The 24,511-nt window shown below is 40.3% G+C and overlaps 1 protein-coding gene across 1 annotated transcript; it reads right to left on the bottom strand.

Moving 5' to 3' along the window:
• Positions 1-317: 317 nt before the first annotated feature.
• Positions 318-1,586, bottom strand: HTR1A (5-hydroxytryptamine receptor 1A). The gene has a single exon (XM_052659301.1). The coding sequence runs from the start codon at positions 1,584-1,586 to the stop codon at positions 318-320; it is 1,269 nt and encodes a 422-aa protein (XP_052515261.1).
• Between the last annotated feature and the right edge of the window lie 22,925 nt (positions 1,587-24,511).

The following is a 24,511-nucleotide window of genomic DNA, read 5'->3' as shown; positions in this document are numbered from 1 at the left end:
TCCCCCGCGAAGATTGGGGGGCAGAAGAAGCGGGAGGCAATTGCTGGAATCAAACTGATTCTGAAGCCAGTTTGAGCCAAGGTCGCCTCTCACAGAGCGGAGGAGTTTCTCTCTTGCCCGGAGGCTAGAGCCTCTTTACGCAGAGCGCCATCCTTCCCCCGGGAGACTGAGGCTTGGGAGAGGCTTGGGAGGAGGACGTCTGGAAGCAGCGCGCCTAGCAGCTGTGAATGTCAGAGGGAAAGTAGCAAAGGTTTTGATTCCAGAGGACTAGGGGAGGCAGAATGAATGGGATGGGCCTACTCGCCGCTACTCCATCATCATCGGCGGCAGAACTTGCACCTGATGATCTTCTTAAACGCGTTTTGGAAGTCCTTGTTGAAGTAGGCGTAAATGACAGGGTTAAGCAGAGAGTTGGAGTAGCCCAGCCAGTTGATTATGGCCCCCAACAGGGTAGGCATGTGGCAGCTGCTTTCGCAGAAGGGCAGGACTAGGGCCACGATGAAGAAGGGCAACCAGCAGAGGATGAAGGTGCCCATGATGATGCCCAGGGTCTTCACCGTCTTCCTCTCGCGGGCCAGGGCCATCTTGCGCTTGGCCTCGGCGTTGCGCTCATTTTTCTTCTCGAAGGAAGCGGGGACGTAGGAGACAGCACCGGCTTCGCTGGGCAGCGGAAGGTGCTCTTTGGAGTTGCCCACCCGGTGCACTTCGATCACTTCCAGGGCGGCGCCTTCTTCGCCCTGCCTCACGGCTCCATTGGCGCACGGAGCCCCTGTTACCTTGTTCTCAGTGCCCTGCCTCCAGTCTCTGCTATCCGACTCAGCACTCACGCTTTTTCTGGGCTGCGGGGCCGGCGACGCCGCTAGGCGATGGTTGGCTGCCTTCTTGTCCACCTTCTTAACTGTCTTGCGGATGCGGAATCGCGCGGCTCGAAAGATGCGCCCGTAGAGAACCAGCATGAGCAGCAGAGGGATGTAGAAAGCGCCGAAGGTGGAGTAAATAGTGTAGCCGTGGTCCTTGCTGATAGTGCACGCGTCCGGGTCCGAGCGGTCTTCCGGGGTGCGCCAGCCCAGCATGGGCGGGATGGAGATGAGGAAGCCAATGAGCCAGGTGAGCGAGATGAGCGCAGCGGCGCGCCGGGGCGTCCTCTTGTTCACGTAGTCGATGGGGTCGGTGATGGCCCAGTATCTATCCAGCGCGATAGCGCACAGGTGCAGAATGGACGAGGTGCAGCACAGCACGTCGAGGGCGATGAACAGGTCACAGGTGACCTGTCCCAGAGTCCACTTGTTGAGCACCTGGTACAACGCGGCCATTGGCAGGACCAGCACCGACACCATGAGGTCGGTGATGGCCAGCGAGCCTATGAGATAGTTCGCCACGTTCTGCAGGGAGCGCTCCAGGGCGATGGCCGCCACTACGCACGCATTGCCCAGCACCGCGCAGAAGATGAGCGTGCCCAGCACTAGCGAGGTGATTACTTGATAGCTGAAGGTCACGTCGGAGATGCCAGTAGCGTTGCCGCGTGTCCCGAAGGGACCCTGGGACGACGTGGTGTTATTGCCCTGCCCGGGGCTGAGCACATCCATGCTTGCGCGCCGGGCAGGGGAGGGGGAGGGGAGAAAGAGCTGCTCCAGGTTCCCCCTCGCCCCTCCCCCTGGGGTCTCCCGCCCCTGTTTCCTGGGGAGTTTCAGCTAAGAGAGGATGCAGGGACTCAGGAAGTTCTTACTGCACAGGCGAAGGCATCTTGCAGAAGCAGCTAGCTTCTTGGCGCTCCCTGGGCTCTCGTAGTGCAGCGCGCTCAGAGACTCCAGCTGGGAAACGAATTGGCTGGAGAAACAGCTCCGGGATCTCCGGGCGGCGGAAAGGTGGCTGGAACGTCTGTCCCTTGCTGTCCATTATACTTTGCCGCTGCCTAACTGGCTGCCATACCACCCGGAGTCTCCCCACCAGCAAAGAGTCTCCAATCTGAGAAGTGTCTGGAATAGAGAAACACCATCTTCCACAGTCACTCTGTAACCCTCCTCTTCCTTGCTTCTCTCCCTCCTCTGCTACTCTTTCCTCTACTCTCTTCTCTTTCTCTTAAGCCTCCTCCATCTCCCTTTCTCCCACTGGTCATCCCTCACTCTCCCTGCCTTCTCGCTCTGCTTTATCTCTCCGGTGTTGCTCCGACAGCCAGACTCCCTCCCTCCTACGCTAACCCTCCGTTCCTAACACTTCCCCAACCCTGAGTGCCTCTTTCCCCTGGATCCCCGCCCTCCTCTCCCTCTAGCTCTGCCTCTTTGCGTTCAAGTCCCTTTTTGCCGACCGAGACTCAGAACTCACTTACACACACCCGATCTGCCCATCAGACCAACATTACAACAAATAACTCCGCCTCCCACCCAGCCAAACTCGAGAGAAAAAAAAATCTAACCATATACATTGCTTCATATTTGTCAAATTCTTTAGTAGACTCAGCATCACTGAGTGGCAATAGGACAAGAGAAGAGCAGGCATAAGGAGCCTGAATGGGGACATGGACAGTCCTGGGTCAGTCTGAAAATTATTACTAATAGATGGAAAGAAGATGGAGTGTGTCTTAGCTTTTTAAAAATCACCCCCGTTTGTCATCTCACAGTCCAGCTTGACTCCTTTGCCTCTGACTTTGTTTCCAACCTTGAGAAATTGGGTGAGAAAGCAGTTAAAAAGGACACGTCAAAGGAGAGGTGAAAAACTGCATTTCAAAGTGAAGAAAAACCGATTCGGTCTGTGTTCTACACACACACACACACACACACACACACACACACACACACTTGCCTTTCCATTCAGTTCAGTTCAGTCTCTCAGTCGGATCTGACTCTTTGCGACCCCATGGACTGCAGCACTCCAGGTTTCTCTGTCCATTACCACATTCCAGGGCTTGCCTTTCCTTTACCATTGCCTTTTTAATTTCAATGAACATTGTCATCTTCCACAGCTTTGTGCCAAGTAAATTTAGGGGAGATAATTTGTTTGACTTTGCGTTATAAATGAGGTTGGGCACTTTTTAATGGCCCTTTCCTACCGGTTTTCCAGCATCTACGGAGAACTTGGTGGAATTCCTGGTCGCTGGTTGCAGAGTTCTTTTGGGCGCCGAAGCTGGGTTCAGCACCTGGGACAGCTCTAGGCAATAAGGACTTATGTCGCCACCTACCGGCAAACGCTTTAGAGCGCCATCTAGAAACCCTCGTCTTGCAGAAAAGAGCGTGTACTGAAGAAATCCACAACTTCAATAAAGATGGTTATTAAAAGAAAAGTAACTTTGAGTTTTCTATTTTTTCTACTTTATTCAAAAATTTCTTTTAGTATCATCTGTTGCTTTTAATCGTCTCTATCAAGTCCATTATGTTTTCTGGCTTTTTTTTGAAAGCCTGCAACATGTCATTCACAAGTTCTATCTAGAAATGCAATTTTAATAGACCTAGGGAAACACCTTCACTTGTGTTGATTTTGTGCTAACATATGCTGAACTTTGGAACTCATACATTTGCACACATTCATCAATGGGGAAAAAGCATTATTGGATTTTCCAAATGGGAATGACTTAACATAGAAGATAAAAAGACTGCTATGTGTTGGTTATCTAAGCTGTTTCCTTTACCAAGGAAATCAAATTTAATTCCATCTGCACTTAGGTAAAGAATGGGATTTCTACTCCACTAGAATAACACATAACGAAATTCACTTATACACTCTGATTTCAGGACTGAAGCAAAGTACAGAATGCAATCCCCAAAGTAGATGACGCTAGATAATGTGCACAGATTCACTACAGGATAGCAATAGTCTTAATACTGTGTTCAAACTTGAGGTCTAAATGCTCCAAGACCAAACAAAAGAGCAATCATAAAAGTGTCAGAGAAAATCTTGTTGTACAGGACGATGTATTTGGAGATGGATTGTTTTACAATGCCGTGCCGGGCACAGTTCCCACTCAATCATTTCAGCATGCCACAACAATGAACCTGACATTTATCATGATTCAAGGCACTGAAAAGAAAGAGATAAGTACATGTGGTAATACTGGCTACAGACTCTGAAGAAGTCTTTTTAAAATTTGTGTGGGTACTCATTCTCCCCTTTAAAATCTCCTCACAAATACAAAGCTAAATAACTTTATTAAAATACAGTTGCAGTTCCAGCAAAATTTAATAAAAAAATAATTATAATCTAGATTCTCCAAAGATAAAACTTGGGAAATATGGCTGATAACATAAACAAAGAGTAAAATAAAAGAAATTTGAATTAGAAAATATTAACATGTCAAGGACAAACTTAAATAAGAATTTTGTCAAACTTAGCACATGTCAGCATAGGGTAAGTCAGTAAATGTGTCGGTCAGCAACTCTGCATTCATTATTACTAAACACAAGTTATTTAATAACTACCAAATTTATTTTTCTGAGAGCTAAAATGCTGTTAATTTAGTGTTAATATTTCTGAGATCTGACACTTGCTATTCTGCTTTAATATTTTACAGCACAGCTTTCTCTTTATTCAAGTTGAAAAATCTCTCAAGAGGCTCATGTTTTTCTTAGAAATAGTGTATATAATATCTCAAACATTTCATTTCAATGAGACTATATAGAAAGTTTATAAACACTAGGAAGAAAATAGAAGTATAAAGGACATGCAGCACTGACTATGGTCCTACAACCTTCATATGACTAATAGATAATAATGTAAAACTTTTCTTAAACTAAAAATATTGTGATATATATTAAAAGCACAATGATGTTGCATTTTCCTTATGTTCACACTTTACCAGTTCTTCTACATTTAACTCTTAATGATACAGAATCCCAGATATGCCAGAAGAGATGGTACAAACAGAAGATCCTAGATAAAGAGTTAGGCTGTTATTCTTTGAGGACTCTGAAATTAGCCTAAAGAAACACTAGCCTGAGAGTGAATATTATTGATGACATCATTTGAAAACAAAACTTCTAGTCATTCTGCTTTTATGGATCTAGGGTTTGATGCCTCATCTATTATGTGACATTTCTCTAAAATAGGTTATGGGAGATAAAGATTTTTAACATCTTCACAGGAAATTTGATACAAGCCAAGCATTTCAATGTAGTTCTTTAACCAGGGACATAAGATTAAAAAGATGTTAGGCTGGAGTTTTTCTGTAAATCTGACTGCCTCATCGTTCCCAAAAGTTCCGTAATGGTTGGGTCTTCTCAATAATTGGTATGTTCATCTATAATTCCCAAACTGTGGCTGATGTTTCTATTAGTGAAGGAATAACCTACAGAAGAAATAATTGAAAATTGGCTTAAATTACAAAAATAAATTTTTGAACTATTTTAAAGTGTTTTTATATTTTAAAATAAGTACATAATAAAACTAAGAGAGATTATTTTTTGTTTTTTAATTTTTACAATGTTGTATTCGTTTCTGCCATACACAGCTGGAATCAGCCATAATTATACATATATCCCCTCCCTCCCTTCCCCCATCCCACTTCTCTAGGTCATCACAGAGCACCAGACTAGGCTCCCTGTGTTATACAGCAACTTCACACCAGCTATCCATTTTACACACAATAGTGAAGATATGTTGATGCTACTTTCTCTATTCATCCCACTAGGATGGATTATTTTTTAATTAAAAATATAATTCTGAATTTAATTCACCCCAATCTTCAAATACTAAAGCAGCAAGGCAATTGTAGTTTTTCAAGAATTATGATTTATTTTTTTACGGGAATTTGTTAGGGATTAAAAAAAAAAAAACTTCAGAGAATTTTGTTTAGATAATTTAGGAAATGTGGTCTTCTGATTACCAGCGAGAATTAACTGGTCCTTTATAAGAAATGCAACCAAAATACAAGAGAAAAAAAGTCTTTAAAACTAAGCCCAATTTTTTTTGTGTGTATATAATTCTCACCGTGTACCCTCCTCAGATGGTAGCATTCCTTAGCTGCTATTTCTATATGCCGGACACTTATGCAATACCCAGAACCACACCAGGTCTTTAGTGGGAAAACACAAATGATGGAAACCTTGGTCTCTGCTTCAGTAACTGTAAGATTGATTTGGTTCGTTTAACACAATGTTGAAAACACAGCATGTAGAGAAAGAAAAAAAAGTAATTCCTATTCATTTAGTGTGTGACTTTGGGCAAGTTAATTAACTCTTGTTTTCTCAGTAGTAAAATGAGTGCAAAATAGATTTGTGAAAAAGTGATTTTGCTGGCCCATAAAAAACACCCAGTAAAGGTCAAGCAATAACAGTAGTAATAGTGTTGCAAAGTAATAATATTAATTCTCTCTCTTTATTGATAATTGCTGAGAAGTGCAGAGAAAGAGAATTAGGTAGGTTTAGTGAAAGAGCAAGTGCTTGGGAAAAAAAAAAAAAAAAGGACCTTTCAGGTGAGGATTTATTTTGAAAACAATTTTCATGTGGATGAGTTACCAAACCAGACTTGGGTCTGCTAGCCCGCTATGTGCAGCAAAGCCAATCTACTTACACCAAGTTGTGGAGAAAGAAAGTAGAGCCCCTTATTGCAAGTTGCCCAATGTGAGGCTGAGCAAGGAGACCCAGCAGCTCATGCTCAAAGCACCCGAACTCTTTGGTGGCTCTCAGGGAAGGATTTTTAAAGACAGTGTGAGGGAGAGGGTTCAGGGTGACTGATCAGCTGGAAAACATTCTTCTGGTTTATTGGTGGTGAGGGAACTGCTCGGCATTTCTGGAGTCAACATCATCCCTTCTAGTCCCAATTGGTCTGGGGGTCTTTTTATGGGCCAGCAAAATCACTTTTTCACAAATCTATTTTGCACTCATTTTACTACTGAGAAAACAAGAGTTAATTAACTTGCCCAAAGTCACACACTAAATGAACAGGAATTGCTTTTTTTTTCTTTCTCTACATGCTGTGTTTTCAACATTGTGTTAAATGAACCGAATCAATCTTACAGTTACTGAAGCAGAGACTGAGGCTCCCACCGTTTGTGTTTTCCCGTGTGGTTCTGAGTATGGCACAAGTGTCAATAGTTAACTTTTTCCACCTGCTGGGGCTTTTAGTATCTGCAAAACAACTCAAGGATATGACCCAAGGTATTATCTATAGCCCTTACAGAGAAATTAAAGGCTCTTGACTTTGTTTCATGGCTAAACTATTATTGTTTTGTCTTGTTTTACTGTTTACCTTTGCTTCTGCATTTTCTCAATTCTGTGATTAAATTTGTTCATTGCAACTCGTGAAGGTCTAAGATGCTAAAGCTTTTCTACAAACAAGAGACAGGGACACCGCCGGTTCTGTCCCTTGGATGGCCCAGCAGGGTCCTGCTCAGTTTCAGATGTGACATTCTCTCTGTTCTTCAAATTATTTGGTAATCTTCCAATTCTTTAGGAAATTCTGAGTACAAGTGAAGAAAGATGTGCCCTCTGCATTCTGGAACTTCTTGACTTAAAAGTTATTGGGAATTCCCTGGTGGTACAGGGGTTAGGACTCCGTGCTTTCACTGCCAGGGGCCCGGGTTCAGTCCACAATGGGGGAACTAAAATCCCACAAGCCACAGAGTGCGGCCACAATAAAAAAGAAAAGTTATTGGGGGGTGGTGATGAACGTATCAACAAAAATTCAGTAATCACTGAGGAAAAGGGGTCTGCTCTTCCCTGGGAGCTCAACCATTTATTCAAAAGTATAAATAAATAACCGAAAATCATAGATCTCAATAAAATGCTTAAAAGTACAGCAAAACCCAAAAGGCAGTAGTTTTCATCAGATTAGCATGACAGGTGTTAATAAATGTGCTTTCCTGAGTTCACCTCCTCTACATTGCTCTCTTTCCGACAATATTTTCATGGCTCATTTCTGAAAGGATAAGTTGAGATGAGAAAAATCTTTTGAATGTTAGCTCAATATTTTCTGTTAATCGAAGGATAGTTGAAAATTAAATTTAATATAATATTTATTTGAAACAAGATTTAATTACTGTATTTAACAATAATTGGGGGATAAAGACCTAAGTATTATTTTGCTTTGGCCAGTAACCTTTTTTGTTATAAAATTAAAACCAATGCCAAATGTTTTAATCTTGTTTTAAAACATGCTACATATAAAAGCAACTATTGTGAGTACAAAATATGAGTCTATAACTGTGCCATTAGGCCTGTTGAGACAGTAATTTGTTAGGTGGGTATAGCGGCTCAGGGCCACAGTTTTGGATTCAAATAGCTATGCTGCCATATACTGGCCTTGAATTTTTTCTTATTTTTTTCCATTGTATTATGCAGATGTAGTATAAATATTAATATATGAAATACATACTTAAGAAAACTCATGAGAAAGAACAGTATGATTCCATTGAAGCTCTCTTTACTCTTGAATTTAGGGGAGAACCCCTAAATTCCCATGAATGACACATGTCACTAAGCAATATAGAAATGGTATCATTCTCTCTGTAATTTTCTGCAAATTCCTTTTCTTGCTTGACATTATCTTTGTGAAATTCACTTGTATTGATAAAAGCACCACTAGTTCATTTATTTTCACTGTAGATTTAAATTATATAACTAATGGCACAAATTATATATCCATTCTCTGACTTTTTAATGTTTAAGTCTTTTTCAAACATTTGCTTTTATAAATAATACTGCTATGAGTGTTAATGTTTATATCTCTTTTTAAAAAATCTGTGTAACTTAGAATAGACTAGATTAGTGTTTTTTAAACAAAGCACATTGGGATCTTGTTTAAAATACAGATTTTAACACCACAGGTATGGAGTAGAGCCCAAGACTGCATGTCTGCCGAGTTCCCAGGTGACAGTGATACTGCTGATTCATAGACAATACTTAGAGTAGCAAAATTTGAGCATCCAGAAATGAAATTATTGGATCCTTTGATATACCCAGATTCAATCTTGGTAGATATGGCCTAATTCTTCTCCAAACTGGTTGTGTAAAATTTCATAACCACTTTTATAGGTTGAATTATGTCACCCAAAAGGATAAGGGATTCAGTCTCTGGATCTGTGACCTTATTTGGAACTAGGATCTTTGCAGATGCAATTAAGTTGAAAAGAGGTCATACAAGATTAGCCCTAATCAAATGACTAATGTTCATATAAGTTGAGGGGAATTTGGACAGACAAACAGGGAAGGAGCCCATCTGAAGACAGATACAGAAATTGGCATTATACTGCCGCAATCCAAGGAATGCCACGGACTGCTGCCAGTCACCAGAAGCTTAAACAAACACGTGGGATGGACTCTCTTCTAGAGCTATCAGAGTGTTAGTACTGGGCCAACACTTTCATTTCAGATGTCTACCGTCCAGAATTCGGAGACAATACACTTCTGCTGAGTTAAGTCACCAGGTTGGGGCACTTTATTCTGGCACCCTGGGGAAACTAACACAGCCACTAACATGTGTAGGTTCCCATTGCTTCATCACGGTTGAGTGTTGTTTCATTTTTTGTAACTGTGAATTATTTATTCTTATCTTTTGCTTACCTTTAAATTGGGTTCTTCGTGCATGTGTGTTGTGGTTTTTTGTTATTTTGAACATACCCTGTGACAACTGGGATCTTAGTTCCCTGACCAGGGATGGATCCAGATCCTCCTGTATTAGAAGCATAGAGTTTTAACCAGTGCATCACTAGGAAAGTCCAATTTTTTTTTATTACTAATCTTTAATGTCCATTATCTATAGATATAGATAGATGTTAATATTTTGCCTTATGTATTACTGAAAATATTTTTTCTCAATCACTGGCTCAAAGTTTTACCTTATAAAGGTGGTTTTTAATGAATTTACATTTTTCAGTTTAATATAAATATTTCTCTTTGTTCTGTGCATTTTCTGTCTCGTTTAAGAAATCTTTGTCTACTTAAAGGTTGTAATGATATCAGTCAACATTCTTTTGAGTTTTATATTTAGTTCATGAGTTCTAGACTTGAATTTTGAGTATATTGTGTGAGACAGGAATCCAGATTAAATGTTACTGTCAGAAAAATTACCTAACACCATTCATTTTATAGTCTATTCTTTCACTCCCTGACATACAGTCTCTTCTGTCATACATCTTGTTTTCACATACACGTGAGTTTGCTTTTGGGTTCTCTATTCTCTTGGTCTATTTGCCTATTTCTGTTCCAAAAATACAATGTTCTAATTTTTGCAACAAATGTGGTATGTGCTAGGTCATCCTCTATTTTATTCTTCCTCAAAAATCTCTTGACCATACTTGGCCTTTTACTGTTACATATTAACTCTGAATCAACTTTTTCATCCTGTACCCATATCTATATCCAAAATTATTGTGGAATTCTATTGGAATTGTGTTGAAATTATAATTTCAAAAGAACAGACATCTTTATGTTACTCATCTTTTTTAACCATCATGAATATGGTGTAACTTTCCATTTATTTAGATCTTTCTTGCCTTTTAATAAAGTTCTTAATTTTATCTATTAATGACATAGACAACTTGTGGTAGATTTTTTTTCCCATAGGTGCCTTACTTTGTTGCTATTGTAGTTGTGCTTTTATGAATGGTAGCTAATGTGAATAGCATATTTTTAAATTGTGTTTTCAATGTTTGCAGGTGGATAAGAATGTGATTAAGTTATTTAACTGCATTTACTTTTGTGTACTTGATTAATTTTAATAATATGTAGATTTTCTTTGTTTTTCTATGTTGACAACTAAATTATCTGCAAATATTACAACAAAACTTACTAAATTTTTTGCACTTAATGACCTTTTTATTTACCAATGAACTGGCTAGAACTATAGTATAATATTTCAGAGATGAGGAAATAGAGTGTATACTGATCTCATTCATGATTTTAGAGAGAATACTTCTAATGCTACACCACATAGTATATTTCTGAAAGGTATGCTTAATCAGCCTAAAGAAATTCTACTTCCTACTCTATTCCTTTCTTATACTTTGTTTTAGGTTTAAGTTACTAATGCTAAGTTGCTTCAGTTGATCCGACTCTTTGAGGTCCTATGGACTGTAGCCCGCCAGGCTCCTCTGTCCGTGGGATTCTCCAATCAAGAATACTGGAATGCGTTGTCATGCCCTTCTCTAGGAGATCTTCCCAACCCAGGGATCGAACCCACCTCTCTTACGTCTCCTGCATTGGCAAGGGGGTTGTATATCTGTAGCACCACATGGGAAGCCTAAGTTACTCATACTTTGTTTTAGGTTTTGCATCTAAATCCTTGAGTGAAATTTGTCTACAGATTTTCTTTCTTGTGCTGTCTTACTCTGATATCAGTGCCAAAAGTTATCAGTGCAGTGCAGTTCAGTTGCTCAGTCGTGTCCGACTCTTTGCAGCCCCATGGACTGCAGCACGCCAGACTTCCCTGTCCATCACCAACTCCTGGAGCTTACTCACTCATGTCCATCGAGTCAGTGATGCCATCCAACCATCTCATCCTCTGTTGTCCCCTTCTCCTCCCGCCTTCAATCTACCAACCTCATAAAAATGAAGTACGGCCTATTACCTAGTTTTTCTATTCTCTGGAATAGCTTTTAGAAGATTCAATTATCTGTTTTTAGTTTATGAAATTTATCTGTAAAACATGGGACTTGGTTTTTCTTGATGGACATGTGTTTAATTCTGATGTAATTCATTTAGTAACTATAGAATAATTCAGGCTTTCTAATACTTCTAGAATCAATGTTGTTATAATTTTATTTTAAAAGTGTTCTATTTTTATTAAGTTGTTTAAAGTAATTAACTTTCCAATTATCTGCAGTAAATCTCTTGTTTTGATCTTTATGAATTATTTGTGTGAGTCTTTTTCCTTTTATTCTTATTCAGTAAAAACAAAGGTTACTTATACTTAAAATTCCATTTTATACTTTCTATTGTGATTTTCAAATTGTGTAATTTAGAAGCATTCTTCTCGGTGCCAATTAAGTGAAGTTGTTCTTAGTTATCTTTTATTATTACTTGTAACTTAATTTCATTGTTGTCAAAGAATGTAAAGTAAAATACACCAGTTCTTTCACAGCTTGAGATTGGTCTTATTGCCTAGCACTGCCTTTCCCTCCTTCATTCTACTCTCTCCTAAAATTCTAAATATACTAAAAGAACTTTCTCCTATCTTCTGTATCTCATAATTTCTCAGTCACATTTTTTATTTTTTCCTCCTGTGCTTTATTGTGGTTAATTTATTCATATCTATCTTCTAGGCTATCAATTCTCTTTTAAGTTTTGTCTGATATGCCAAACAATTGGTTAAATCCTTGTTCTTCAATTTCAAACACATATTTTACTTTCATGAGTTTTGTTTTATTTTTCCATTGTAGCTAATTATATCAGTACATCTTTGTTTCTTGCTCAAGTTTATAATTTTATTATTTCTGTTAACATTTTAAGCATGTTTGCTTTATATTCTGTCTCTGATTATTCCAATATCTGTAACCCCTCTTTTCTAATTCTCTTTCTTGCCGAGTCTCACTCACACTAGCTTGGTTACTATTGTGATTGGTGGTTTTATACTGTGAGTTTATATTTGACCAATCTCTGTTTATGGGAATCCTGAGAATCTTGGTTCAATGGACATTATTCCAGGAATATTTGTATTTCCTTCTGTTATATATGATAGTAGGTATACCATCCTATGTGGGGGATCATTTATGGCTTAATATTATCAGAGGAACCTTTATTCCTGTGTACAGTTCAAACATGGCAGACACATTGTTTTTTTCCTTGAAGCTCTTTGAAGATTCTAGCTTTCTGTAGCCGTCTGCATTCCAACCTCCTCCCCATCACCACCACTACACCATTTTTATATGTCCTAGGATTTGTTCTGTTTCATTGAAGAGATAGTAAACCTTCAGGATTTAGGCACCATCGATCAGCAAATGTCTCTAAAGTATCTGACTGCAGTGCTGGCTTATTACTCCGGCTTTTGTTCCTGTCGTCTTGGGGTACTGAAGATTCTCCTGAATTTCTTGAGAGCTCAGCTCTCCCTGTTAGTTGTAACTTATCTATCATTCTTTAGTGTTTTGCAGTGAGAAAAAGTCTTGAATACAGAATCTATTAGATTTATCAGAACATAGAAAAATTTCTACTTTATTAGGTTGCATCAGGATTAAATAAGAAAATGCAACTAAAGAACTTATATCCTATAAGTTCCTTATATCTTAGTGTGCAATCAATGTTAGTAAAAATAAAATTTTAATTAATTTTCCAAAATATTTTCTATCTTGGGCCTTCTTCATCTTTTCCACTTATATGAAATATACCTATCCTCCAAAAAGAAAAGAAACGTAATTTAATATGACTAATAGTAACTAGAATTTTTATGTTTTATATTTTGTATTTTAACAGACAGAAATACATAGCTTATTTAATATAAAATAAATATAGAGAAATTATACTAAATCACATTACTTGAGTTTATAGTCAATCACTTAAAAACTATGGAAAAGAACTCATTTAAACTAAAGTCAGTCAAAAATTGCTATTAATGTTTTATCAAAAGCCATTTCTTATTTTAAATTATCAAAGAACTAACATTTTGAAAAGTTTAGAGCTCATTGTTAGTGTGTTTATTTTTAAGTAAATGATATCTCTCTTCTAAAGTTATATTTTCAGTTTCCAATTCCACCTTGAAAACTAAAACTAAACAGTATTTTTAAGCATGAGCCACATCTTTCAATAATTTTTATTGTGAATGAGAAAGTATTTCTCCCAGACTCATCACTTAATGGGAAACAACACAAAAACAAACAAAACAGTGATTCTTGAAAGACATAAATGTTCAAAATATCTACTTTTGTTAAATGAAGGAGATGAGTTAGCCATAGTATCTGATTGTTACTAAATGTAGTTTTGAGATAGTTTTAATGTCAAACATTGTAATATCAATGTTTTTCTGTAAGAAATATAAAATTGAAATGTGCTTCTACACTGAGTATCTCTTTGTTTTGGTTTATTTTTGGATTTTGCAGCTTTTCCAAATTGTTGGGGAAACACAGCTGGGTTTATTAATATACTGAAGCTTTTTAATTGGAGAAGAGGAGCCTCGTGGTGTGCAGCTCTGGGTCTCTCCCCGTGGACTTCACAGCCAACTACTCTATCTTCCCGAGAAAGAAACGGAATCAAATGCCAGTATTTAGGGTTAAATATTTTATTTTCTATCTCATGACTTGGATAATATAATAATAGTGGTAGCCAGCATGATTGTTTATCATATGCCCAACTCTATACTGGGCCTACTCCATGAAATATTTTATTTAATCTTCACAACAGCCTAAGCCTGTTCAGCTTTTCAAATAAAGAAATGGAGGCCTGGAAAGGCCTTCTGCTTGTTTGTTTCTAAAATACTTGAGTACAATGAGAAAATATAATTCTTTACTACTTCCACCTGCAGCTGCCTGACCTTAGCAACAGTTGTTGTTTATTTATTCACAATCACTAGCTGATGAGAAGGTACTGCTCAGCCATAGGGGGACAAAGAGAGAGGAAAACATAGGTGTCCTAATAAGTAGAAAGTCCAACCACCCTGAAAACACACCCTGAGGACTGCCTGGATCATTCCTAGTCATCCAACATATTTTCAAAAAGCAGCTTCTGGTCTCCCTTGGAGGATCCTGGCTGCCGCTGGAATTTCTGGTTGATTAGTTCCTTAAGATTTCCTCTCTGACTTTCTCTCAGTTTAAACAGTGGATTTCAAAATGGTCAGGGACTTCAGAACTCACCAGACTCAAACTTCATTTGCAGAAAAACTGAGGGTCCTCATAGTACGTTTTTGCCCTAGATCACAGAATGGATTCCTCGTATTAGCCTGACTGCATCAGTTAAAATACTCCCAACATTACTATCCCAGGTTTCAGACTAAATTGCTACCACCTCCAGTTGAAGATTTCCAAAACTTGAAACAAACCAAGGAAGTTGAAGCTTATGTTCAATTATCTCTATATTCCTTCCTTTTCTCCCTGCTTCCTTCTCTCCTTCCTTCCTTCTTCTCTTCATTCAGTCACACAAGTACTTATTGTATGTATGTTATGAGACAGGCAGTACACCATTCACTAAGACTATAAAGCTAAAAAGATAGAGTCTTTGCCTTAATTCATCCACCGAAGCATGTTCCCCAGCCACACTAAATGAAGCCTCATCTAGGAATGGGGGTTATTCAGTCCTAGTCACAGTTTTCCCATTAATCTGGTGTGTTTATTGAGTACCTACCATTTCTAGGCTTTTTGTGCGTAATGATTAAGAAGGCCTACAAGTATTCCTGTACTCAGTCACTTTATACTGAAAATAGTAGAAACAAACTATAAACGGGTGAAGAAATAAAATAAGGAATAATTGCAGGATTATTACTATAAATGCTATGAGAAAAAATTGAGTGGGTATGGTAGAGTGGCTGAAGGGGTTTACACTCATAGGGTTGGTGAGGTGAGCTGCTCTGAAGCATTGACATATAAGTTGAGACTCAAAGGGGACAGTCATTCAAAGATCTCATTGAGTGTGTATTGCAAGAAACATTGACCATCTCAGCCTTGGGGCAGCAGGGCAGAGCCTTGGGGCAGCAAAGCCCCTGACCCCCTCTAGTGGTCAGCAGCCTCCTCGGTTTACTCCAGTGTGTTGTAAAATAGTACCATTTTCTGGGTGTTGCATGATATGAGGAGCCCTGGGAAGCACTATTCTGATGGAAGAGAAAATCCAAGTAGAAGAAAAGCAAAGGAAACTGAGAATGGTGTGCAGTGTGACTGAAGGAGGAGAGTGCATGAAAGAGAGAGTGAGGGCGAAAGTCAGAACCTTTGGATCCTGGTAGCCCTGATATGGTCATAAGGATGGATGTAAGAGTTATAGTCATCTATTTTGAAAAAGGGATTAAATATATTTCTATGTTAAAGTGAAAGTCAGTCCTGTCTGACTCTTGCGACCCATGGCCTGTAGCCCACCAGACTCCTCTGTCTGTGGAATTTTCCAGGCAAAAATACTGGAGTGGGTTACCATCTCCTACTCCAATGTTACAATACATATTAAATAGGATAATCAAAATTCATATTTTTAAAAATATTGAAAATAATACAAAGAGTGGAGAGAGGAAATTTTACCTGGAGCCTGGTGTGAGTACTAAAATGAACTAAAATTCAAACGACTTAAAATGAACACTGAGAATGAACTCTAATGGCTAAAGTACATTTTGGACCATGTAATCTTCTTTGACTCATTAAAGGAAACATGAACTTGCATTAGGACACACAGGCTTTTTCTTGATACCCAAGGGAAAGAAATGTACTCCAAGTTTTGTTACCAAATGGTTTAGTAAATTATATATTCCTGCCATTTTTGCATACATTTAGGAATATTTCTAGATGTCATCATGAAAGCTAAAAACTAAAATTTTACCTTAGTGAAGGTCTTTCATCAGATCTGAGTTTTTTATAGATATAGATATCTCCATGTACATTGTTTTCTGGTGATGAAACCTGATTAAAGGTGAATCTTTTTGCCTTCTAGACCTCTCTCTATGCCCATGCCTCTGCATCACTGCTTACAGTCCTCTGAAGCTGGCATATGCACGCCCACCTTTTGCACCAAAGAAATTCCTACTTCTGATGCAAAACAGTGCTCAACCCCAAACCCTTGGTAACTATACAGTAGTTCTCTAGTTTGAAGTTCCCCAAACCAGAGAACTCAGATGGCTCAGAGTTCTCAGTTCAAACTAGAGAACTCAGATGGCTCCGAGAACTCAGAACGACTAGTTCAGATAGTAAACAATCTGCCTGCAATGCGGAAGACCTGGGTTCGATTCCTGGCTTGGAAAGATCCCCTGGAGAAGGGAACGGCTACCCACTCCAGTATTCTGGCCTGGAGAATTCCATGGACTGTACAGTCCATGGGGTGACAAAGAGTTGGACACAACTGAGTGACTTTCACTAAGGTAGCTCTTGGGCCTTCTCGGCCAGGGCAGTGGTAAAGGATTCACCTGCCAATGCAGGAGACACAGAAGACTCAGGTTCAATCACTGGGTCAGGAAGGTCCCCTGAAGGAGGACATGGCATCCACTCCAGTATTCTTGCCCGGAAAATTCCATGGACAGAGGAACCTGGAGGTCTATGGTCCGTGGCATTACAAAAGAGTCGGACATGCCTGGGCATGCATCCATTCAAGGCAGCTTTAAAAATAAACAGATACCACCCTAAACCAATTGAATCAGAATTCCTGGAGAGGAGGGCCTGTGTGTTGATACCTTTTTTTTTTTTTATAGTTTTTTATTTTTTTAATTTTAAAATCTTTAATTCTTACATGTGTTCCCAAACATGAACCCCCCTCCCACCTCCCTCCCCATAACATCTCTGTGGGTCATCCCCATGCACCAGCCCCAAGCATGCTGTATCCTGCATCAGACATAGACTGGCGATTCAATTCTTACATGATAGTATACATGATAGAATGCCATTCTCCCAAATCATCCCACCCTACAGAGTGAAGTAAGCCAGAAAGAAAAACACCAATACAGTATACTAACACATATATATGGAATTTAGAAAGATGGCAATGACGACCCTGTATGCAAGACAGGAAAAAAGACACAGCCGTGTATAACGGACTTTTGTTGATACCTTTTAAGCTCTCCAGGTGACTCGGGTGAGACAGGGTTAAGAATTGATGAGCTTAGTTAGCCCTCCCTCTACTTAAAGTGAGCTCCAAATAGAATGAGGAGTTCCACCCTTGCTACTTGGGTTTGATGGATTTCTCTTCCCAGAGAGGGGGAAAAAAAATCACTAACCAGCTACAACAGAGTATGCCACAAACAAGAAAGTCTTTGTGGTCAACTACCATGAAAGGTAAGTGAGCAATTACCTCCTTGACCTTGTAATTTAATGAGAAAGGCTCCATAATCTGCTTTGGTTCTGGCTTCATTCAAAAGCTGTATGGGAATAGATATTTCACTGAGTCCTTTTCACCTTCTCATTGAGAAAAGAGGAGAAAACTTTATAGAAAGATTCTAGAAGGGAACAAATGAAAAGTGACTCTTAAACTTGAGTGTGTATAAAAACCACTTGAAGAGCAGACCTCCCTACCATGCCCCAAACAGTGCTAATTCTTAGAGTAGTTCCGGTGTTGGTCCCAGGGATCTGTATATTTAACAAGTCCTCTAAATCAGGGGTCCCCAACCTCTGGATCTAATGCCTGGTGATCTGAGGTAGAGGTGATGTAATAATAATAGAAATAAAATGCACAGTAAATGTAGTGCTCTTGAATCATCCTGAAATCACCCTCCCCTCCAACCCTCCAACTCTGGTTTAAGGAAAAACTGTCTTCCACAAAACTGGTCCCCGGTGACAAAAAACTTGGGAACCACTGCCCTAATACACAGACCGATGGGAAACAGGAGTTTACAAAAAGCTACCCCTTTTTGATAACGTATAAATATTCCTTCTTGACTTTCATGCAAACCCAAGAGCCCTTTGACCACTATTGAAAGGAAATAGAATTAAAATCTAAGTGTGCAGGCAAATTTTAAAGGCCACGGAAGAGTCATGCCAGCTGAAGTAAAAGGACAGGAGAGAGAAAAGGAGCTCAGGCAGCAAGTGGAGACAGTTGGGGAGAGGGCTCTGACTTGAGGAACGTGCCCAGGTGCGGAGGCCAGATCCAGGCTGAAGAGCAGAGTCATGCTGTCCACTGGAGCAGCTTCTCTGCAGTGAGCAGGCTGGAGAATAATGTTCCAGCTGCTGTTCTGGAAGTCAGATGTAATAATCCTGCCCTTCTTAGAGGCAAACTCTTCTAATCAAGCTGTGAAAAATATCCTAACTTTGGTCTGCTATTGTTGGCCGCAGGCTAATTTAGTCGCATCCCAGGGCTTCAATTCTCACATTCCTATCAGAAACAAACTGCCTTGAGTTTAGGAAATGTGAGTGTCAGGAAGTTCACTTTGAAACACACACTGACCTCTCTGTGAGGCAGAGAAAGAACGGGGGAGGGGGGGCAACCAGCAGTCCAGCTTCTCTAGCAAAGCCATAAGATAGATCGTGGGTTTCCGGCACACAGTCCCTGGAGTCAATGAAAAGTAACAGAATGCAAAGCGCAGTAAACCATAGCATGCCAAGTACATAATAACTGTTCCTTCACTCATTGCCCCATTTGTTTATCCATCATTTATTCTTTCATTCCAAAAATATGTTTAAATACTACGTGTGTTCCCTTAAAAACAGAATCTGAGGCCAAGAACTGGGTAAAAGTAATGTCAATTCCTAGATCAGGAAGATCCCCTGGAGAAGGGATAGGTGACCCACTCCAGTGTTCACGGGCTTCTCCCGTGGCTCAGATGGTAAAGAATTCACCTGCAGTGTGGGAGACGTGAGTTCAGTCCCTGGATTGAGAAGATCCCCTGGAGGAGGACATCACAACCTGCTCCAGTACTCTTGCCTGGAGAATCCCCATGGGCAGAGGAGCCTGGCGGGCTACAGTCCGGACAACATCAGACGTGACTGAGTGACTAAGCACAGCACAATGTCTTTGGGAGGTGATACCAAGGAATGGAAGTGAGAAAATGGAAAGAAAGGGAAAGGAAAAGGAAAACCAATGGATGTAAGGGCGTACTATGGAGGGCATCACTGTGAACCATGAAATTCAGTCCTACTAGGACTCTTTTCTGAAATTATCCTCTAAAGCAGGGGGCTCCAAACTCCAGGCCACTGACTGGTACCTCATGTCAAATCAGCAGCAGCCCTAGATTAGAAATAAAGTGCACAATAAATGTAAGGCACTTGAATCACCCCAAAACCATGATCTCCACCTTCCTAGTCCATGGAAAAATTGTCTTCCATGAAATCAGTCCCTGGTGCCAACAAGGTTGGAGACTTACTCTCTAAAGGATGGTAGGATGAATCAAATGATTTGAGGAGTCCTGTCTCTGGAAGATTCTAGTCTTGCCATAGTAAATTAGTTGCTAAAAGAGGAAGGTACACCAAAGTAATATAATATCTGATAGTTACAAGCTCATGCGCGCGCTCTCTCTCTTCTCTCTCATTCTCATTCTGTCAGAAATCCAAAATATCGTTTGTGAGTCTAAGGCATGATTTTGATTATCTATATATCTTCCATTTAGGCTCTGCCCCTCAGACCAAACAACTTCTCCCTGCCAGGGCCTTGGTGCCCAGTACAGCAAAATATATTCAGCGCCACCTAGAACAAGGTCCTAGATATCCTGCCCAGGCCCTCTTCCTCAACCACTACCCCCATGAGCTTCTCTAACTCTGCTCCATTTCGAGAGAAGCTGGCTTTCTAGAAATCAGACTCAGTTTGAATGATTTAAAACATCTGTCCTAGCCACCACCTCTGCATGAGTAAATATCCAAAACAATCGATAATCATAATGAGTAAATACCATGCACCAAGGACTAAGTGCATGGATGTACATGAATTTTTTCTACTTTCACCATCTTTTATGCGGTAGGTAGTATATTGTTATGGGGCTTCCCTGGTGGCTCAGTAGTAAAGAACCTGCCTGTAATGCAGGAGACGCAGGAGACACAGTTTTGATCCCTAGGTCGGGAAGATCCCTTGAAGGAAGGCACAGCAACCCACTCCAGTATTCTTGCCTGAAGAATCCCATGGACAGAGGAGCATGGCAGGTGGCAGTCCACCACATTGCAAAGAATTGGACATGACTGAAGCAACTAAGCACAGAACAGCACGGGATTTTCTTATACTCCTTGCAAACAGGAGAAAACTGAAGCAGTAAGTAACAAGGTCACACATCTAATAAGCAGTAGAACAATACTTAAGACCCAGGAAGCATGTCTAGAGGCTATATTCTTCATTTCTCTGCTCTGCTGGCTCTCAGGTTTCCATCTCAGGTCAATCCCTCTTGTCAGTTTCTGTTTGATACTCTGTAAGGTACATCTTTGGAGAAGGCAATGGCAAAAACTCCAGTACTCTTGCCTGGAGAATCCCGTGGATGGAGGAGCCTGGTGGGCTGTAGTCCATGGGGTCGCTAGGAGTTGGACACGACTGAGTGACTTCACTTTTACTTTTCACTTTCATGCATTGGAGAAGGAAATAGCAACACACTCCAGCGTTCTTGCCTGGAGAATCCCAGGGACGGGGAAGCCTGGTGGGCTGCCATCTATGGGGTCGCACAGAGTCGGACATGACTGAAGCGACTTAGCAGCAAGGTACATCTTGTAAGTTAAATAAGCAGGGTGACAATATACATCTTTGACGTACTCCTTTTCCTATTTAGAACCAGTCTCTGTTCCAAGTCCAGTTCTAACTATTGCTTCCTGACCTGCATACACGTTTCTCAAGAGGCAGGTCAGGTGGTCTGGTATTCCCATCTCTTTCAGAATTTTCCACAGTTTATTGTGTTCCACACAGTCAAAGGCTTTGGCATAATCAATAAGGCAGAAATAGATGTTTTTCTGGAACTCTCTTGCTTTTTCCATGATCCAGCAGATGTTGGCAATTTGATCTCTGATTCCTCTGCCTTTTCTAAAACCAGCTTAAACATCTGGAAGTTGGCAGTTCACGTATTGCTGAAGTCTGGCTTGGAGAATTTTAAGCATTACTTTACTAGCATGTGAGATGAGTGCAATTGTGAAGTAGTTTGAGCATTCTTTGGCATTGCCTTTCTTTGGGATTGGAATGAAAACTAACCTTTTCCAGCCCTGTGGCCACTGCTGAGTTTTCCAAATTTGCCTGCATGTTGAGTGCAGCGCTTTCACAGCATCATCTTTCAGGATTTGAAATAGCTCCACTGGAATTCCATCACCTCCACTAGCTTTGTTCATAGTGATGCTTTCGAAGTATCACTTGACTTCACATTCCAGGATGTCTGGCTCTAAGTGAGTAATCACACCATCATGATTATCTTGGTCATGAAGCTCTTTTTTGTACAGTTCTGTGTATTCTTGCCACCCCTTCTTAATATCTTCTGCTTCTGTTAGGCCATACCATTTCTGTCCTTTATCGAGCACATCTTTGCATGAAATATTCCCTTGGTATCTCTAATTTTCTTGAAGAGATCTCTAGTCTTTTCCATTCTGTTGTTTTTCCTCTATTTCTTTGCACTGATGGCAGAGAAAGGCTTTCTTATCTCTCCTTGCTATTCTTTGGAACTCTGCATTCAGATGCTTATATCTTTCCTTTTCTCCTTTGCTTTTCACTTCTCTTCTTTTCACAGCTATTTGTAAGGCCTCCTCAGACAGCCATTTTGCTTTTTTGCATTTCTTTTCCATGGGGATGGTCTTGATCCCCTATCTCCTGTACAATGTCAAGAACCTCTGTCCATAGTTCACCAGGCCCTCTGTATATTTTCACCCTGCTTATTTAACTTATATGCAGAGTACATCATGAGAAACGCTGGACTGGAAGAAGCACAAGGTGGACTCAAGATTGCCGGGAGAAATATCAAGAACCTCAGATATGCAGATGACACCACCCTTATGGCAGAAAGTGAAGAGGAACTAAAAAGCCTCTTGATGGAGGTGAAAGAGGAGAGTGAAAAAGTTGGCTTAAAGCTCAACATTCAGAAAACGAAGATCATGGCATCTGGTTCCATCACTGCCTGGGAAATAGATGTGGAAACAGTCGAAACAATGTCAGACTTAATTTTGGGGGGCTCCAAAATCACTGCAGATGGTGAGTGCAGCCATGAAATTAAAAGACGTTTACTTCTTGGAAGGAAAGTTATGACGAACCCTGACAGCATATTGAAAAGCAGAGACATTACTTTGCCAACAAAGGTCCGTCTAGTCAAGGCTATGGTTTTTCCTGTGATCATGTATGGATGTGAAAGTTGGACTGTGAAGAAAGCTGATCACATAAGAATTGATGCTTTTGAACTGTGGTGCTGGAGAAGACTCTTGAGAGTCCCTTGGACTGCAAGGAGATCCAACCAGTCCATCCTAAAGGAGATCAGTACTGAGTGTTCATTGGAAGTACTAATGCTGAAGCTGAAACTCCAGTCCTTTGGCCACCTCATGCGAAGAGTTGACTCATTGGAAAAGACCCTGATGCTGGGGGGGATTGGGGGCAGGAGGAGAAGGGGACGACAGAGGATGAGATGGCTAGATGGCATCACTGACTCGATGCACATGAGTTTGAGTGAACTCCAGGAGTTGGTGATGGACAGGGAGGCCTGGCGTGCTGCAATTCACGGGGTCGCAAAGAGTCGGACATGACAGAGCGACTGAACTGAACTGCACTGAACTGAAGGTATATTTATCTCATTGGAGCTTCCAGATTCAAAATCACCCTTTCATCTTCTTTCTCTTACCAGAGTTAAATCTACTTCCTTTGAGACTTTTTCACAAGAAGATATTTCCATTCATCTGGAAACGTTACTGATTAATGTATTTCCAAGAACCAAGTCATAATTATACTTTTAGCAGTCCATATGGCAGTTCTCTGCATCTATCCACCTTGGCACTACCCCTTGATCCAAGCCACTTAACAATATTCAACTGTGGTCTGTATTCTACTCACCGCAACAATGCTTTCCTCCCAAGGCAACCGTCTTCCAGACTGGAATTTTGAACACAGCGTAATCACTGAACCACGGTCTTTAACTGAGCTGAATTGATCAGGCATCATTTCATTTCTCTTTCACCACTATTTGGTTGTTAACTAGTCTGTCACAGCTAAGGACAGTGTCAAATAGCTCTCAGATTTTCCACTTTACCTTTAAAGATAACCACTGTATCCCCCTGACTCCTTTGCCTCAAACTGATACTTTCATTTTATACTTACATAAGGGAAATATTAAGTATTTTCCAATATTTGGAAAAATTTCAGTGCTTACTGGAACTTAAGTCTTTTTGAAGGAAAATCGGTCAACAACTGTGACAAAAGTACATTTTTTTAAAAAATCTCTGCATACGGAGGGCTAACAAAGAGTTTTTTTTTTTCCTCTCAATACTAAGCAAAATCACTAACATTTATTGCTTCTCATTACATACCAGGCACTGCCAAGTGCTTTTCATATACTATTTTATTTTAAGGATGAGGAAACTGAGGTTTAGAAAAGTTAAATACCTTGTTCAATCAACATGACAGCTGGTCATTATTCCAGAGTCTCTGCCTTAACCAAGTTCAAGGGACTGTACTAATCTCCTTCCTCCATTACTACTTCAATGTATATTGAACATGAGAAAATATCTTGCAAAAGAAAAGGTAACCATTTTCATAAGTTTTTAAATGTGATCTTATATCTGTGGGATTTTACAGTTGTATTTCATAGATATTCTTGTTCCATGTCAGCTGGTGGACTAAATCTGTCTTTTGAGTGTTATCAGCTTCCCGGGTGGCGCTAGTGGTAAAGAATCGCCCTTCCAAGGCAGGAGACACCAGAGATATGGGTACAATCCTTGGGTCCAGAAGATCCCCTGGAGGAGAAAATGACAACCCACTCCAGTATTCTTGCCTGGGAAATTGCATAGACCGGGGAGCCTGGCAAGCTATGGTCCATAGGGTCCTAGAGAGTTGGACACTGCAGAGCACATATGCCTAGCCTGTTGAGGTCTAACACCCTTTAGCTTTGAGCTACA

This window comes from Budorcas taxicolor, chromosome 20 (genome assembly GCF_023091745.1).
Source record: "Budorcas taxicolor isolate Tak-1 chromosome 20, Takin1.1, whole genome shotgun sequence".
NCBI classification, from domain to species: domain Eukaryota; kingdom Metazoa; phylum Chordata; class Mammalia; order Artiodactyla; family Bovidae; genus Budorcas; species Budorcas taxicolor.
Note: the sequence above shows the minus strand (reverse complement) of the source record. Positions and strands in the feature narration are given on the sequence as shown.